At 45.9% G+C, this 16574-nt stretch overlaps 1 protein-coding gene across 1 annotated transcript in view; it reads right to left on the minus strand.

Annotated features, from left to right (window-relative positions):
- satb1b (SATB homeobox 1b) overlaps positions 1–14347 on the minus strand; it is a 73099-nt gene extending 58752 nt beyond the window's left edge. Inside the window, 2 exon segments of the mRNA XM_061717479.1 lie at positions 1006–1244; positions 13924–14347. Coding sequence (XP_061573463.1) covers positions 1006–1219 — 214 coding nt within the window. The 5' untranslated portion in view covers positions 1220–1244; positions 13924–14347.
- Between the last annotated feature and the right edge of the window lie 2227 nt (positions 14348–16574).

The following is a 16574-nucleotide window of genomic DNA, read 5'->3' on the forward strand; positions in this document are numbered from 1 at the left end:
CACATAAATGTTTGTCCCCTTAGTAATTATAGTCAAAAGGGAAAAGAGTTAACATACTAGGGTTGTATATTTGTCCTATCAGCACTTTAAAAGCTGAATTTGGGGGATTTTCACACCGTAAACACTAGGAATGGGCGATATTTTACCGTTCACGATATACCGTCCAAAAAATTCCTCACGATAAGAATTTGTCATCTCGCGGTAAAAACGATAAATTCCCTTTGATAAAGTTTTTGTGTAAAAATGATTTATAGTTCTGCGTTAAATCCACAACGTACGTGAAGGAAGGAAGGAAGGAAGGAAGGAAGGAAGGAAGGAAGGAAGGAAGGAAGGAAGGAAGGAAGGAAGGAAGGAAGGAAGGAAGGAAGGAAGGAAGGAAGGAAGGAAGGAAGGAAGGAAGGAAGGGAGAAAAGAGGAAGATAAGAAGGAAGGAGAGAGCAGGAGGAAAGAAGGAAGGAAGGGAAAAAAGAAGGAAGGAAGGAAGGAAGGAAGAAAACAAGGAAAGGAGGAAGGAAGGGAGAAAAGAGGAAGAGAAGGAGAGAGCAGGAGGAAAAAAGGTAGGAAGGAAGGAAGGAAATGAGCCAGAAAGAAAGAAAGAAAGAAAGAAAGAAAGAAAGAAAGAAAGAAAGAAAGAAAGAAAGAAAGAAAGAAAGAAAGAAAGAAAGAAAGAAAGAAAGAAAGAAAGAAAGAAAGAAAGAAAGAAAGAAAGAAAGAAAGAAAGAAAAAATGATAAATTCCCGTTGATGACGATTTGTGTAACAAACATGGCGGATCTGAGAGCGAGATAGATTTATAGTTGAAAAGGTGGAGTTGAATTGGTATTTTTTAATCGTTATCGGGATAAATGCCGGAAATTATCGTGATACATTTTTTAGTCCATACCGCCCATCCCTAGTAAACACCTGACCCGACCCCCCTGAACGAGCCTTGAGATTTACAACTCTGGAGGCCGCTCATGTTTTGTAGGTTTGGTATAGCTAAGCGCATCAAACCCGTGGCTCCTACCTTTCTTGTGGCAGGTCTTCAGCAGGTGGCCGCTGGGCTTGAAGGCGATGCCGGCCAGCTTGGCCCCGGTGCTGCCCAGCCTGGCCCGGCCCAGGGGGCTGCCGTTCTGCTCCAGCCGGGGCAGCTTGGCCGGCGGGACCTTGGTCTCCGCCATGCTGTTGACCAGCTCAGAGTTCTCCTTGCCCAGACACGTCTCGCTGAGATGCTCCATCATTCTCAGCACCTCTGCTCACTATCACCTGGGGAGGCACAAACACAACAACGACGACAGGTCAGGTGTCGGGCCGAGACATGCCGATGTGACGAGGTGAAGGGAGAGAGAGAAAAGCGTAGAGTAATAAGACTTCTGAGAACAGAGCCGGTGTACCAGTAACCGTCAGAGCTGCTCCGGGCCGCTGGTGACGTTATCGTGCTGCTGTAACGTTTTTCCAACACATATATTATGTATGGCTGTCCTACAACAGATTCCCATGTGAGACGAGGCAAACAAGCCCTGGTTTTTTCGTGCAAACACGTCAATTTACCGGCAGATTCCACTTGAATGAATACGGAGCCGTTTAGGAAACAAGGGTTGTGCTTCACACACATACACACACACACACACACACACACACACACACTCACACACTCACGCAGCAGGGGAAACAAACGTTATTCGGTTTGTGAGTCACTCAGTGTAGCTTCACATTCATGACGCTGTCGTGTTGTGACAGACACAACATCAGTTAAACGACTTTACAGGTGTGAACGGTATTTTAAGAAGTGCTGCACGATGTTCAGCACAGCCAATAACTTTACAACTTTAGATTAGATTAGATTGTCCTTTATTCCTCCCTCAAAGGGGAAATTTGCTTTGTGCAGCAGCGGTACACACAACACACACATGCAGCGAAAGAGTAAAAAATGTGTAATTACAAGATATAAACAGTACGTACATTGGAATGAGAATAAAAGTAGTGCAGTACGAGAAAGAAAGAGAAACAGTGCAGGTAGGCTGTTTGTGAGGTAGACAGATATTGCACATCACACATTAGGGAGTGTGTGTGCGTGTGTGTGTGTGTGTGTGTGTGTGTGTGTGTGTGTGTGTGTGTGTGTGTGTGTGTGTGTGTGTGTGTGTGTGTGTGTGTGTGTGTGTGTGTGTGTGTGTGTGCGCGTGTGTGTAGTGGGTAGGAATGGGCGATATTTTACCGTTCACGATAAACCGTCAAAAAAATTTCCCCACGGTAAGAATTTGTCATCTCGCGGGAAAAACAATAAATTAGATTTATGATTCTGCGTTAAATCCACGCACAACGTACGTGAAGGAAGGAAGGAAGGAAGGAAGGAAGGAAGGGAGAGGGAAGGAAGGAAGGAAGGAAGGAAGGAAGGAAGGAAGGAAGGAAGGAAGGAAGGAAGGAAGGAAGGAAGGAAGGAAGGGAGGGAGAAAACAAGGAAAGAAAGAAGGAAGAGAGAGGGAAGGGAAGGAAGGAGAGAGCAGGAGGAAAGAAGGAAGGAAGGGAAAAAAGAAGGGAGGAAATGAGCCTGAAAGGAAGGAAGAAAGAAAGAAAGAAAGAAAGAAAGAAAGAAAGAAAGAAAGATTTGAGCCTGAAAGAAAGAAAGAAAGAAAGAAAGAAAGAAAGAAAGAAAGAAAGAAAGAAAGAAAGAAAGAAAGAAAGAAAGAAAGAAAGAAAGAAAGAAAGAAAGAAAGATAAATTCCCGTTGATGACGCGGATCTGAGAGCGTGATAGATTTATAGTTACAAAGGTGGAGTTGAATTGGTATTTTTTTTATCGTCATTTTTATCGTTATCGGGATAAATGCCAGAAATTATACATTTCTTAGTCCATACCGCCCATCCCTAGTAGTGGGGGTTAGTTTAAATAACCTCCACATCAGGCAGCTGCTGAGTCATGAGGTTAGTCATCAAAAGTTAAAAAGATGAAGAGATGAGGGAGGTAAAGAAGGACAAGACGAGACGTCGGCTCCATCCACAGGTGCACCAGACCTTAACCAGGTTACAGGTCTATTATTACAGGTAATTATGGCAAAAGTTAAAATATTTGATCAAGCACGACATGATGACGCATGCAGGTTAATGTGAACTGGGTAAAAAGAGCATGAACTTCTCCATTCACAACATGCAATAAGGTAATTAATCCCCCACAAATTAAGAGGGAGGGCTGGAATGGGGGCAAAGGAATCCAGATACTTTTTTAAAATGACCTTAAAACACAGAAACTGGAGTAATAAGTTCAAATGGACACCCTGAGAAGGAGATAAGTTGATTTAAAGGGGGAGAAAACAAGCCTCCGGACCAACCTTGAACGCAGCACTTCAGCACTGGAGAGCATGTAACGCCACCTGGACGACGCGTCTTCCTCAAGTTTGGCCAGGTGAGAGAAAATAGACCCCCCCACCCACCCACCCACCCCGAAAAAAAAACAAGAGATGTCCTCTCTTAGTAAAGCTTCACGTGTGCATGACAGCGGAAGGTTGCCCCCAAAAAAACAAGAAAAAAACAAAAAATCAGTGTATAACGAGAAGCTTTTTCTCCTGCTCCTCTCGGACTGACAGGCGGCGCGGAGGAACAACAACAAGCCGGCTCCGGGAGAGGGGTGACGGGGTCCGAGCTGCACCGTGACAGGCGAACATTGGTGAGCGGTTGTGATGACTGTTGGAGCCCTGACGCTGGCTAATTCCGTCCAACCGGAGCAGGCAAGGAGGGGAAGAAGGGTAAAAAAAAAATAAAAAATTAAAAAAAAATCGGTATCGGTTTAAACCTGCGACATTAAGTTCGAACCACGACGAACCACGACGTCCACATCCGCGGAGCCGCGGACTCACTTGTAACGGCAAGGGACTTCGGCGTCAGTTCGAACCACGAACGTCCACATCCGCGAGGCAAGCGAGCCGCGGACTCGGCTGTAACGGCTGCACCCGCCGCCTCGCGGAGAGACCAGCGGACACACACACACACGGAAGAAATAAATAAAAAAACACCGTAACGTCGGGTTGTAAAATAAAATAATAAAAAAATAATAATAATAAAAAAGGGGGGTCAAAAAGTGCGGTTCACTTTCCGATGTCGAGGAGGAAAACGGCTCGCCGTGGAAGCCCGTGAAGGCTGCCAGCGGTCGTAGTAGTAGGAGGCGTCCTGTTGGATCGGGATGGAGCTCCTCTTTCTTTCTATCTGTCTCCCCGTCTGTCTCTCCCCCTCTCTCCCTCTCTGTCCCCATTAAATTATTAGTTGTATTGACTCATCGCTCCCCCCCTCTCCTCTCCTCTCCTCTCTCCTCTCCTCCTCGCTGCTGGTGCCGCTGCTGCCTGCGCTTCTCCCTTTTTCTCCCCCTTCGCTTCATGGCGTGGAAAGGGGGGGAAAAGAGGGGAGAAATGGTCGAAAAGAAGGTGTGTGAAAGGGAGGAATCATCCCACTCCACTGGGACAAGGCTGATTTTTTTATTATTTTTTTATTTTTTATGAATCTATTTATTAATTTTATTTTATTTTTGGAAACTCATGCGGAAAAGTCAGGAATGAAGTGGAGAAAGTGATGGAGACAGAAACGCGCACCACGCTGGTGCGAGTTCCGGCTGTGCGGCGTAGGAATTTTTAATCAGCTTGATTAGAGTGAGGCGGTCCTGCATTTATTACCGGGCAGCACGCAGATGCTCACACACACACACACACACACACACACACACACACACACACACACACACACACACACACACACACACACACACACACACACACACACATACACAACACATACATTAATTTATGATTTGTGAGTGCGTGTGTGTGTGGGTTTTTACCTACTTATTGATTCATTTGTTATTTTGGCCCCAGTATTATTCATTGTATTCAATGAAAAGTAGCAAAAAGTAAGGTGAACTATTTAACCTCTACTCTATCAGTGGGGTCATATGACCCAAACATCAGGAGATACTAAAGAAAAGAAAAATCAATTATGTGCAAAAGTCTGAGGCACCCTTAATTTTGTTGAATAATCCAAAGTTTATTTTTATTTTTTAGTCTCTTAATTGAGATACAAACATGAGGTAGACCAATTAAATCAGTTGTTATTGCTCAATTATTACATAATGTGCATCAGCCCTACAGGAAGAGCCATATCAGCTGACCTTGGTTTCTATGAAATAAAAATCAAACTTTTCTGAACAAAAGAACCGTAAAAGCTAAAAAATGATGTCGCTCAGAAAGAAGTGAGCACTGATTTAACTTTTCAATGAGACTGTTGTCTGCAGATGTTTCTAAGGATCCATACATATTCAAGATTCAAGAAGTGTATTGTTATAGACACAGTAAAATATTAAAAACTTTCTAATGGGATTCTTACTTTGCTTGCCTCCCTTCACCTAAGTAGCCTAAAATCAAGGATAAACAAATTAAAAACAGCTAAAAGAGTAATAATTGCCAGATGAGGTGTGCGGTGCCTGGTGGCATACAATGGCAGTCAGTATGAATATGAGGCTGTGGGTGTGAGTCGAGGCTCACTGTTAACTGTTAACATTATTTAGAAGTCTAATGGCTTGTGCCAGGAGCAGAGACTAGAAAATAAATATGGGGGTCATTAAAACTTTGATAAAACAACAAGACCAGGAATGCCTGAGGCTTTTAAACAGTACGGCACAAGCCATGCTTGCAGAAATCTGGCTCCCTAATAAAACTCCAAAAGCCCGTCTACTGTATGGAGGCTACAGTCTTGAATAGTCATTTCTTTTTATTTTTATTTTCTGGAAAGTACAAGCAGAAATATATGTCCCATGTGATATGAACTCTTTATTCAAATGGAAAACAAACTATTATTGAGGACTATGAAAAGAGCTACATACTTATACATTTAAGTGAGCAATAATTTGCAGCTTGCATTCTTAAAAGACTTAACCATGGTAATAATATTTTATTTGCTCTAATAAATATTAATGAAGTGTATAGAATTAGTTATACCATAATGGGTTTGTGATTTATCGGTTGACAACTGGAGTCAGTGCCGAGCTGCGGTGATTTCTCCGATTAATATTTTTCTGTCTTTTGTCAATTTGTGTTTTTAAGTGGCTGCTGATTTGCTCCTCTGTTTTTCCTTGATTCAGCAGTCGTGTTGCGCATTCAGCGGTGACGCGATAAGTCTCACATCAAAGGCTCTAAAAGAAAACAATCTCAGGTCAGAATGGAAACCTTAAGGTGACATTTCCCATCGCAACGTTCGGTTTTCTCTGCACCGCCGCGACACAAAACTTCACCTCCACTGCAGGCTGCACATCTGTGATGTCAAAGCAGATCCCTGCAAAGTATTAGACGCTCTAATCTCTGTTGATTTTGTCAACAAAACCCTGAACTGTCAAGTAGTCGGGGAGGGGAGGAACAGAATGTTCAGGCGGCAGCCGGACGTCAGCGTTAAGCTATTGTTATTATTTAGTAATTATTTCCTGAGCCGCTCCCTGCTGGCAAACTGCACAAACTCAGACAAGATAATCTGTTGAGGTTGTCAATAAAAATATCTGATATGCACCATTTCATGCAAAGCACAAGGTTAAAGTCATACTGACTTTAGAAGACCAGAAAACAAGAAAAAAGGTGGTCTAGCTGTTTATTTTATTTATTTATGTCAGGAGTCAGAGGGGGGGTGAATGTGTCAAGCAAAGTTCAATGCAGACACCTCATCTGACTCATCCGGCCAATATCTGCATCTTGAAGTTGAGAAAGTGTTTCTGTCCAGGTTGCGTAAGTACAAAAACAGGAAACCGACAGCAAACAGGAAGCGTGTGTGCACCTATGTTGACGCAGAACCCGGGGTTGTGAGCCAGCCGTGGCGGTCAGGTGAAGCGCTGCGTGGCACATCGTGCTCGCTAATAAATCCCCGCCGGGCTCACGGAGCTCGTCCCTGCGGGGGAGGCCGCCGAGAAACGCACCTGAATTAAAAAAAGCTGTTGTTTCATAAACAATGCGGCGTCGGAAGATGTGAGCCGTTCAGCTGAGCCTGACGGCAGCGAGGAAAAGCTCCCCAAACGTACGCACCGTAACATTAGAAACATTAGCTCTTTAAAATGAGGCTGAAACCGGTAAAAGATGACATAACCAGCAGCAGATAAAGTGACAGTGTGCCGATCACTTATGTCCCTCATTCAGCTCCTCGTTGTGAAACCAAATCATTGTTCCACCCACCCAAAGTGAGGTCAAAAGTTTGCTCATCTCAAAATACATTTGAGTCCAACCAGACGGCATTAGGAAGTCAAAACAGAAGGCCAGCAAGCTTTTAGCGGAAAGATACGACCCGAAACCTCACCTGAGAGGGAATAATGTCTTGCAATATCCAGGCCGAGTTACAGTGAAGTTTTGTGGAGGCGGCTGCATTTAAAACGGTCCCACAACTGTTCATGTGTGTGTGGTGGTGGTGGGTGGGGGTGGGGGGTTTGCTTTCTTTCTTTCAAACAGGAAATGCAAGACTTGTTGAAACTACCGGCGCCTCGACCGAGTGTTTGGAGTCCGCACAAGTTCGCCGATCGAGTCTTATCTCAACCATCCTGGGGGTTTCAGCGAGCTGCCAGCTCCGTGTGCTGAACACAGCTGCGGTGTGTCGTGCGGTTAAATGGCTGTGTGTGTGTGAGTGTGTGTGTGTGTGTGTGTGTGTGTGTGTGAGAACGAGGGGCCCGAACCGTGCTGCATTTTTACAAATCCATGTCATCATCACGTATTGTTCAGCATCCGAGAAACGTGGGAGCGTTCCAGCACGAGGACGCGAGCCGCTCCGGAGCAGGTGTCCGTCCAGAGGTTATCCGTCCTCGTCTAATCAATATTTCATGTTCCTGCAGCATTTAGAGCTGCTTAATTTCTGGTTTCCTCCACCCTGCAGCCCCCCCGACACCCAGACCCAGACCGTGGTGCGTCACCTTGACTTGCACAGCAGCATGTTTCCCCCGCATAAGGCATGTTTTACACCGCGTCTTTTTTCTGCCCCCCCTCCCTTTTTTTCCCCCCTCTTTTCCTTGGCCGCCGTTGGAAGCGTTCAGAAAAAAAACGGGAGAAAGCGGCGGTGAAAGCGAGCCGCCGTCGAGCGAACGCTCCTCTCTATCTGGCGTGACGCAAGCAGCCGCAGTGGTTTTCCGCGGTGATTGTCGGGCGCCATCAGAGAGCATCGATAACCCCTGCCAGGCCTTGGCACCGCCAACAGGTGCCGGCAACTGCCAGCGAGGTTGGCACCGGCGCGGCTGCGAAAAACCCTCTGACATCCAGAAGGGCACAGATTTGCACTGAATGCACCGCTGAATCAACACTGCTGATTATCAATTAACATATTCTGTTTTTGTATCGCACAGAAAAGAGGGAAAAATGGGTTTTTGAAGCCCAGAAAGCCTGTTTAAAAATACTATCTGTGTGCTGTTCTAATCGTGTGCTGAATGCAGATTTAGCTCTGTTCAAGGTGGGTTTTTACAAGCCCTCGCGCGCGGCTTTGTGCCGGCGAGATACGCCGCCGCGTTACGCGTGTACACCGCTGTGATTGTTCAGGCAGGATTTTGTGCCTGATGGCCACATTTGTAAAGAAATCATGAAAAATGACACGACAGACTGGAAGCTGAATTGCAGCGAGAGACACCTCATATTTAAACCCACTCCACCTGCTGTGTGTGCATTAGTTACTACGTGTTTTGTTTTTAACACCACAACACCCTTATCAGGAGTATTATAACCGGCCCTGCTGCTTTTAAACCTCTCGTCTCGGAGAAATGAAGCCTTTCCCTGCTTAATAGTGTCCTCTTTGAAGAGTCGACGCACAAAAGGTGGAAGAAAGGGAAAAAAAAAGGTCTGAAAATGAATAAGAAAAGGTATCATTGTTGGCTCAGCGCTGAGGAGCGTCTTTATTTAGTGTGTCAGGCGACGCAGCGCCATCACTTACTGCACGTAGGTGTTGTGATGTCTTCATGCTCGCCACTTGTGACGCTTCTAATGGGCATTAATACGATTATTTGGCTACTAATACAAATTAGTCTGCGCATCCAGTCTGATCAAACACAAGGGAAAGGGGGGCGGGGGACGGCTCTGTCGCTGGTTCGACTTTGAGCGCTCGCTGGAAGTGTCTCCCACAATAAAACAAAAAAAAACAGAAGACATAAACATAATAGTATTATTAAAGGCTACAGAGGATTTAATAATCTGTCGAGGAATGTGTCAGAACACGCCTGCGTCTGTGTGGGAGCGCAGGCGACGAGATGCAGGCGGGGGGGGCGGTTACTGCCCCCAAAAAGGAGCAAGACGCGGCTTAAGGAGTAATAAAAGTGACAGGAAATAAGACGGATTCCCCGTCGAAAGGAAAAAGCCCCGTATTGATGCAGAACATTAGGTGTTTTTATGTGGCTTCATTTTTCATCCTGAGTGCATTTATGGAACAGTGGAGGTGTTTTTAGGGCCGTTAACTTCAGCGAGGGAGGAAAAGTTTCCAAGTGCAGTCAGACGACCAAATCCTAGACGGGATAACGCGATTCTGGCGACCTGTGGTCCTCCGTGATCCTCATGTTTCCCTTCCTTCTCTTCTGAGGGTTTTTAAAACGGCCCGATTTCCCCAAAACACAACCTGATTCCCCTCCACAGACTTCAGGGTAACGTTCATATTTCCACATAAGAGGCCAGTACCCGTCCAATCAGCCGCCGGGTCAAGGTGAGAGCCGGCGCGCTGCAGAAACAGGGGTTTTTTTACGTTTTCCCCTCAGCATCTCGCTGGTTTACCAGCAGAAGGAGGTCGGTGCCGGGTGGTGGGAGGAGGAGAAGAGAGAGAACAAGAAGGGGGGATGTAATGAACTGAGAGTCGGCTCCTAAGTGCTTAATTGTTTTATAATCACATGAAGCCGACAGAAATAGAAGCGGAGCAAGTGGCCTCCACCTCGTGTCTGCTGACAGGAAGGCCCCAACGCCAGCTCTCGCCTCGCGGCGGGCGGACGACAAACACCACAACGCTCCCTCTCTCCGTTTTCTTGCACCTTTCAACTCTAGACAACCACCTTACTACGTGTGGCGTGAACTGTACACGCTGCCGCTCCCACGCGCCAGCATCCGCTCGGCGACGGCGGGCAGGTTTCCGCCTTCGGGCGGCCTGACGAAGAGCCCCCCACCCCGAGGTGAACTTGGGCGGGCTGCGGGTGAGTCCGGCTCACCCCCCCCCCCACCCTGGCTCGCCGCCTCTTATTCTTTTATTGAATTACAAAACCAATTAGTCGCCGAGAAAATCAGCCGCTTTTAAAGAAATGACTTTTCTGTCACCGCGCGCCGGACCACCACATGACCGAATAATCAAACTCTAATCTCTGCCTCGTGGCTCGCAACAAATACGCAATTAATAGACTCAGGCGGGACAGACGGACGGGGCGAGAGGCGCCCTCTGGGTCCTGCTGGGTCGGTGAAGGGCAAGTCACCCCGGTTCGTGAGGGGAAAACAGGGCAGGTGCTACCCGCCCCGGCGGGGAGGAAGTCACACCGAAGATGGAGGGAGAGATGAAGGGAGAGATGAGGGGAGAGATGGCGCTGACGAATCCCAGGACCAGACTTAAGGATGCGCTTCTTTATCTACACATTTCTCTTTGCATATTTAATCCCTCGTGAAAGGATGCTTCATGTATCCACAGCTGATAAAGCGCGTGTGTGTGTGTGTGTGTGTGTGTGTGTGTCTGTGTGTGTGTGTGTCAGACGGAGAGAGAAGAGAGTATCTGTTGATATTGTTTCATCGGGGGACGTGGGTGGGTATTAACAACCTGATCTTAGCGGGATGCGCCTTCCTCTAAATCGCTTTTTTTCTCCCTTTTCTCCCGACAAAAGACTCAGGAAAACCTACACAGATCGGATAAAGACAAGCACCGGCATAAAAGACAATGAGATTTCTTTTTTTTTCTCCCCCCCCTCTTAAAATAAATAAACGCACGATGAGACCTGTAATAATGTGATTTGAATCATGGAACCCTGAATGCATATGTATATCCTTAAATTACATCCGTTACACTTTCACTGAGCGCTCAGTGAGAGGAAAGCGAGGAGGGATGTCAGTTTGGGGAGAGAGAGAAGGAAAAAAAAAGCGTGACAAAACCAATATGACGGACTTGGGGCTCCTTTCATCTCCACTCCAGACGGGGGACGGTTCTGAGGGCCCGAAACAATGTGACGTTTTTATCAGCATCCGAGGAATCTGGATAAACTACGCCAGAATATATGCAGTCAGACGTGTTGCGACAACAAAACCGCACTGTGTCTTATTAAGAGGAAAAAAAAGAATTTCCAGATAATGACAAAACGAGCCGTAACTCCTGAATCACCCAGGGTGGCATGTCTGTAGCTGACAGGGGAGGTGAGCGGGGGGGGGCGGGTCCGCTTATAATTCGAGCCTTGGAATGCAGCAATCTTTATTAACTCGCCACCCTTTTTCTTTTTCCCCAACTAGTTGCAACACGTCGTTTTGAAAAAAGCGAGACAAAAAAAGAAAAGAAAATGCAAGGAATCATTGTTATCTTTCTCGTCTATTAGCAAGACATAACAGAGCTGCTTCATGCAGAGGAGGCAGTGGGGAGCGAGCTGCGAAGGAATCCCCGAAGAGCCACACATTAAAAAACGAGACAGGCCTCTTATTTACTGGCGACAGACTAATAAATACATTTGCTGGCAGCTAAACAGGTATTTACACTGCTCCCCACCACAGGTATAATTTCACTGTTTGCTGAGCTGTTATTTTGCCACAGAGATAATTATCGAGGTGGTAAAGGGAGACGATGGTTTTAGCCGAGATATGGGTCCCAGCGAAGCGAGGCACAGCCCTGCCCTGAACTCCCGGCGAAGCTTTCGCAGCTCAGACTCGAGCTTTCTGGGCCGCTTTCCTTCGTGTTTCTGAGACTGATCATTTCAGTGCGTCCTCTGTCATTCAGAGGCGGAATGGGGCTGCAAAAAAACAACCTGTGCTTTTCCACTAATTGGTCTCGGAGGGTCACAGGACGAACTTAGCCGTCTCCCGTCGCCCTCGTCCTGACAGGCAGCCGCCGGGTTATTGTCAGCCCCGAACCTGCGAGATGTGGGGTTCTAACACCATTTAAGAATCACCCTGCACAACTTGGTTTTTTTCAAAGTAAAAGACATCACAAGTCGATTTCCTGCTATGACTCCACTACAGTACAGTAAATGCAACGTGCACTAGTTTCATTCAGATGTAATGAAAACAAAACCAAACTCTGAGGTGGAAAGATCAAGGTATGACAAGGTTAAAGCTGTCAGTTAAAAGAAGAGAGGGAGACAAATGGAAACAACCCCCCACTGTCACCACCTAACTGTAAATCACAGTGGGGATATTCTAAGAACTGCAGATGCAAACAGAGGATTTAATGAAGCACTAATAAGCGGTGACAGATGTTTAGTACGTGCTGCTGGATCCGGGTGACCCGGCAGTCGTCGCATTCTGATGCTTATCATTCCTGCCAAACGGGTTTTACGCGGACAGACGTTTCCAAACGCACCATGAGAACTTTCTGTGCCACTTTCACAACCACAAACGCGATAAGAAGAGGGAGAAAAAGCGGTTGTAAAGGCACCACTCAAGGCCGAGGAGTAATACTGAGAAGTTCTGCTCAGAGCCGCCGTTGAGGCTTTTCCTTCGCGTCGCAGGACTTTTACAAGAAGTGACACATGGCGGGGCCCGACTCAGACAGGAAAAAGGGCCGTGTGTGTGTCGCTGTATTTACAGGCACTGACCAGATAAACCACAGCACCTTGAACTGCCACAGATCTGCAGAGATAAGAGCAGAGAGATCACCCGTGTTGTGGCATAACCTGCTTTTCTCACATGCAGAAAAAGGCTTTATCTCCGAACTGCACGCCAGTTTGCAGAGCGCTCGTCCCGACAACAACAGGAACACACACCTCAAGTGACGAGATTATTTCAGGATAACTGCCCTTTAATAATCTGATCTCTGAAATGCAAGCGGACGTCTTCCCTCCGTCCCCGGCGAGCGTCTCGGATGTGTGTGTGAGTGAAGCCCAGTGGCCGAGCTGCTGTGTGAAATGTCAGCTCTTTTCTACAGGAGGCAGATAGTGAAACCTTTAAAAGCCTGTAAACCACAGAGAACCGCTGCCCACGCACCTTTTTCTTTTTTTTTAAGACACCAATACATCTTCTCATAACTGCTCTCCGCTCCCCGCTGTGCACACACACTCACACTCACACACACACACAGGTCTGCCTGCACCTGAAATGACTTTATCAGCACTGTTACAGAAGCCACAAGGCAGACCAAACAGCATCTCTGCATCGACTGAAAGAAGGTCATTAACTGTTTGTATCCCTGCCTCCTCTTTTGTTTTTGACTCGCACAAAGAGTTTCCTCCCAGACTGAATGAAAATGCGCCATCGCATTTAAATAGTAAAGGAGAGGAGAAATGAAGTGGCACCAACGGCCTAATAAAAAGTGGCAACTCAGCTGAGGACGAGTCAATCCGGCGGGAAAGGAGAGGAAAAGAGAGGAAAAGAGAATAAAAGGCCTGTTTTTTAAATGTGAAGGGAGTCCATAATTTAATTAAAGACAGAATTAAACAACTTGATGCAAGAAAGGCACATCTGTATCTTGAACTCATCAGACCAGGAGGAGCATCACTCAGGAGATGGATTCAACCCCAAACATCACAAGGGTCTCGCAGGTCCACGTCAAATAAGACAAAAAAAAGATAAGCTCATGATTTACTGTCACACTAACATCCTTTTCTTTTTTGCTGGGGCGGGAGATCTTCTTATAAGACTTTTGTTCAGTGCGTGTTGGAAGTTAAAGGTTTTAGTGGCGCAATAAAATGCCTATTTTTCTTTTAAAAAAGGGAAAAAAGTACAATTAAAAAAAAAAAAAATAAAAAAAAAGTGTGGAGAGATGTGAGAATGGCAGTGATTAGTGAGAATGAAGTAGGACCGTACCTTTCAAGTCAGCAGTGACCCGACCTCTCGTTTTCCATCAAAAGTTGGAGAACCTCTTGTCTGCGCTCCACGACGACAGATCCAAAAATAGGCTCTGTGGGAGGAAAAACTGCTCTAAAGAGTCAAAAGTCCGACGGCTGGGGATGAAGAGGAGGAGGAGGAGGAGGTGGAGGAAGAGGAGGAGGAGGAGGAGGAGGAGGAGGAGGAGGAGGGTGGTCTCGGAGAAACCGCCGGGCCGGCGGAGGTCGGAGCGGAGGCGCGTTTACGCAGAGATGGAGCCGGAGCGAGCGGAGCGAGAGCGGCGGCCAGCGGGGGAGAGTGGCGGCATGCGAGGAAGGAGGGCTGCTTTGAGAGGCTGGCAGGTAAACGAACCGCCCCTCCCCGTTTCTGATGCTCAAATCGATGATTTGCCAGCTGTGGCGCAGCTTGTCTCATTGCCCCACTTTGGTTTTTACAGCCGCTCCTCTCCGACGCGCCGCTCTCCGGGGACACGCACACACACACACACACACACACACACACACACACACACACACACACACACACACACACACACACACACACACACACACACACACACACACACACACACACACACACACACGGAGAGAGAAAGAGAGAGAAATAGAGAGAGAGGAGTCACAGCCAGGAGAGCGCTCACACTCATTCATTTTCATATTTACACGCCACATGTTTGCATGTCAAGGAGGGGAAGACGAGGGGAAAACTCCGCTGCAGAGTCGCGGACTTCACCTGCGCCGCGCACCTGAGGGGAAGACACACCATGCAAGGAGCATCACAGCTCCTAAAGAAAGAGAAAAAATAACAACCTAGAAATTCAAGAGGGCTGCTTTGGTTTATTTAGAAGTCAGAGTTCAATAACTTCTCAAGAAAAAGTCTGAAATCTGTCCCGGTGACGCGTCGATACACATTTACTTCTGTTTGGCCCAAAAGCGCGTCTTTTACCTCCTATTAATTTGGCCGATTTGAACCAGGTTTTTGATGAAAAATAAATATCCCAATTATTATTTTAATGTTTCATTACTAACTAAAATCATTATTTTACTTCACTATTATTATTATTAATAATATTATTATCATCATTATTATTTTTATTTTCCTTTTGTTAGTTTGTCCAACTCTCTCCATCTCTTTCTTCGTGAATCTGTCTCAGGTTTTCAGAGAAACGCTCTCCCCAACCTCCAGGATTGAAGAACACACTGCGGGCCTGTCCATGAAAATAAAGAAAAGGAATCAATTCGGTTGGCAAATTAACGCAATTTTTATACATTTATATAGCAGAATAATTGTGTCTTTTTTTTCTTGTATATTTTCTAATAACACGAGCTGGAAGCGGAATCATTGGAGGCTCAGAGATGAGAGAAAGGAGGGAAATAAGCTTTTATTCTCACATCCAAAGTTGTCTAAACGCGTTTTAGCTTTTTAAAAATTCCTTTTCGACCGTAAAAGCTGTTACATGTTGTATTTAAATAAAAAGACACGCCTATATGTTTAAATGCGCGACTTTATCTCCTCCTGAAAATAGAAAAGGGAAATTCTGGAGTGAAGTTAATGAAATGTAGACTAATTGTCTTAATCAAGATCAGATTAAATTCGGTGAAAAGAGAAGATTCCTGGTCACTTCTACTTTTATGGACAAGACTATGTCTTAAATTACTGTGTGTGTGTGTGTGTGTGTGTGTGTGTGTGTGTGTGTGTGTGTGTGTGTGTGTGTGTGTGTGTGTGTGTGTGTGTGTGTGTGTGTATATATATATATATATATATATATATATATATATATATATATATATATACAGACTTTGTGAGGTTTTTCCTTCATATTTATAATTTTTATTCTCATTTTTTAATTTTTTTTATTTTATTTTCTTCTTCTTTGGAGTGTGCGCGCATTTGTGCAGGTGCGCGGCGGCGCGCAGGAGCCGCAGGTAACGTCGCTGTTTACTTACATGAACGTGTTTCTTTTGTACCGATCCAGTTTTGCATTTGCACTTCATTTACACCTCACGTCGCGGATAGAATTAGTGGGAGCTCGAGATATAAAATAAATCCAGATAAGTTGCAGGAGGATAGCTTTCAGTCCCGGGAAATCCTCAAATTGTATTCTGAGTGTCCAAACTGATCAGAAAAAAAATGCAGACACTGGAGCTCTTATTGTAACTGCTGTATTCAAATACTTCTCCGAAAAGTTCATTTGTTGTGGTTTTGGGACTCCACAAAAGTTTCACTATGAAGTATGTGAGATATGCAGAAAAAAACGAGGTAGTAGGAAGAAGAAAAAAAAAAAACACACTTTCACACAAACACACTTATAATCTTTGCTTAAGATTCACACCCGCTCTCTCCTGGGAGAATAAACGGGAATCGAAAAGTTCCAGTAAAGAGATTCAAATCTGCTCGCTGCTTAATTATAAATTCATGCTAAGTTGGGGATGTTTTCATCATTACGGACAACAGCTGGTGATTTCAGTGCAGCCTCTGTTTGATGCAACAATTCACGTGGCTGCCTCTGAGAGCACAAATCCGCCGCAGTACCGACGGCGGCCACAAGGGGGACATCGAGCCGGGGCTCGGGGAGACAGCGAGGACTGCAGAGGGGACCCGGGCCTGGACCGGGGTTTAAAAGTCCACAT

The sequence above is a fragment of the Cololabis saira genome, chromosome 3 (genome assembly GCF_033807715.1).
Source record: "Cololabis saira isolate AMF1-May2022 chromosome 3, fColSai1.1, whole genome shotgun sequence".
Classification (NCBI taxonomy): domain Eukaryota; kingdom Metazoa; phylum Chordata; class Actinopteri; order Beloniformes; family Belonidae; genus Cololabis; species Cololabis saira.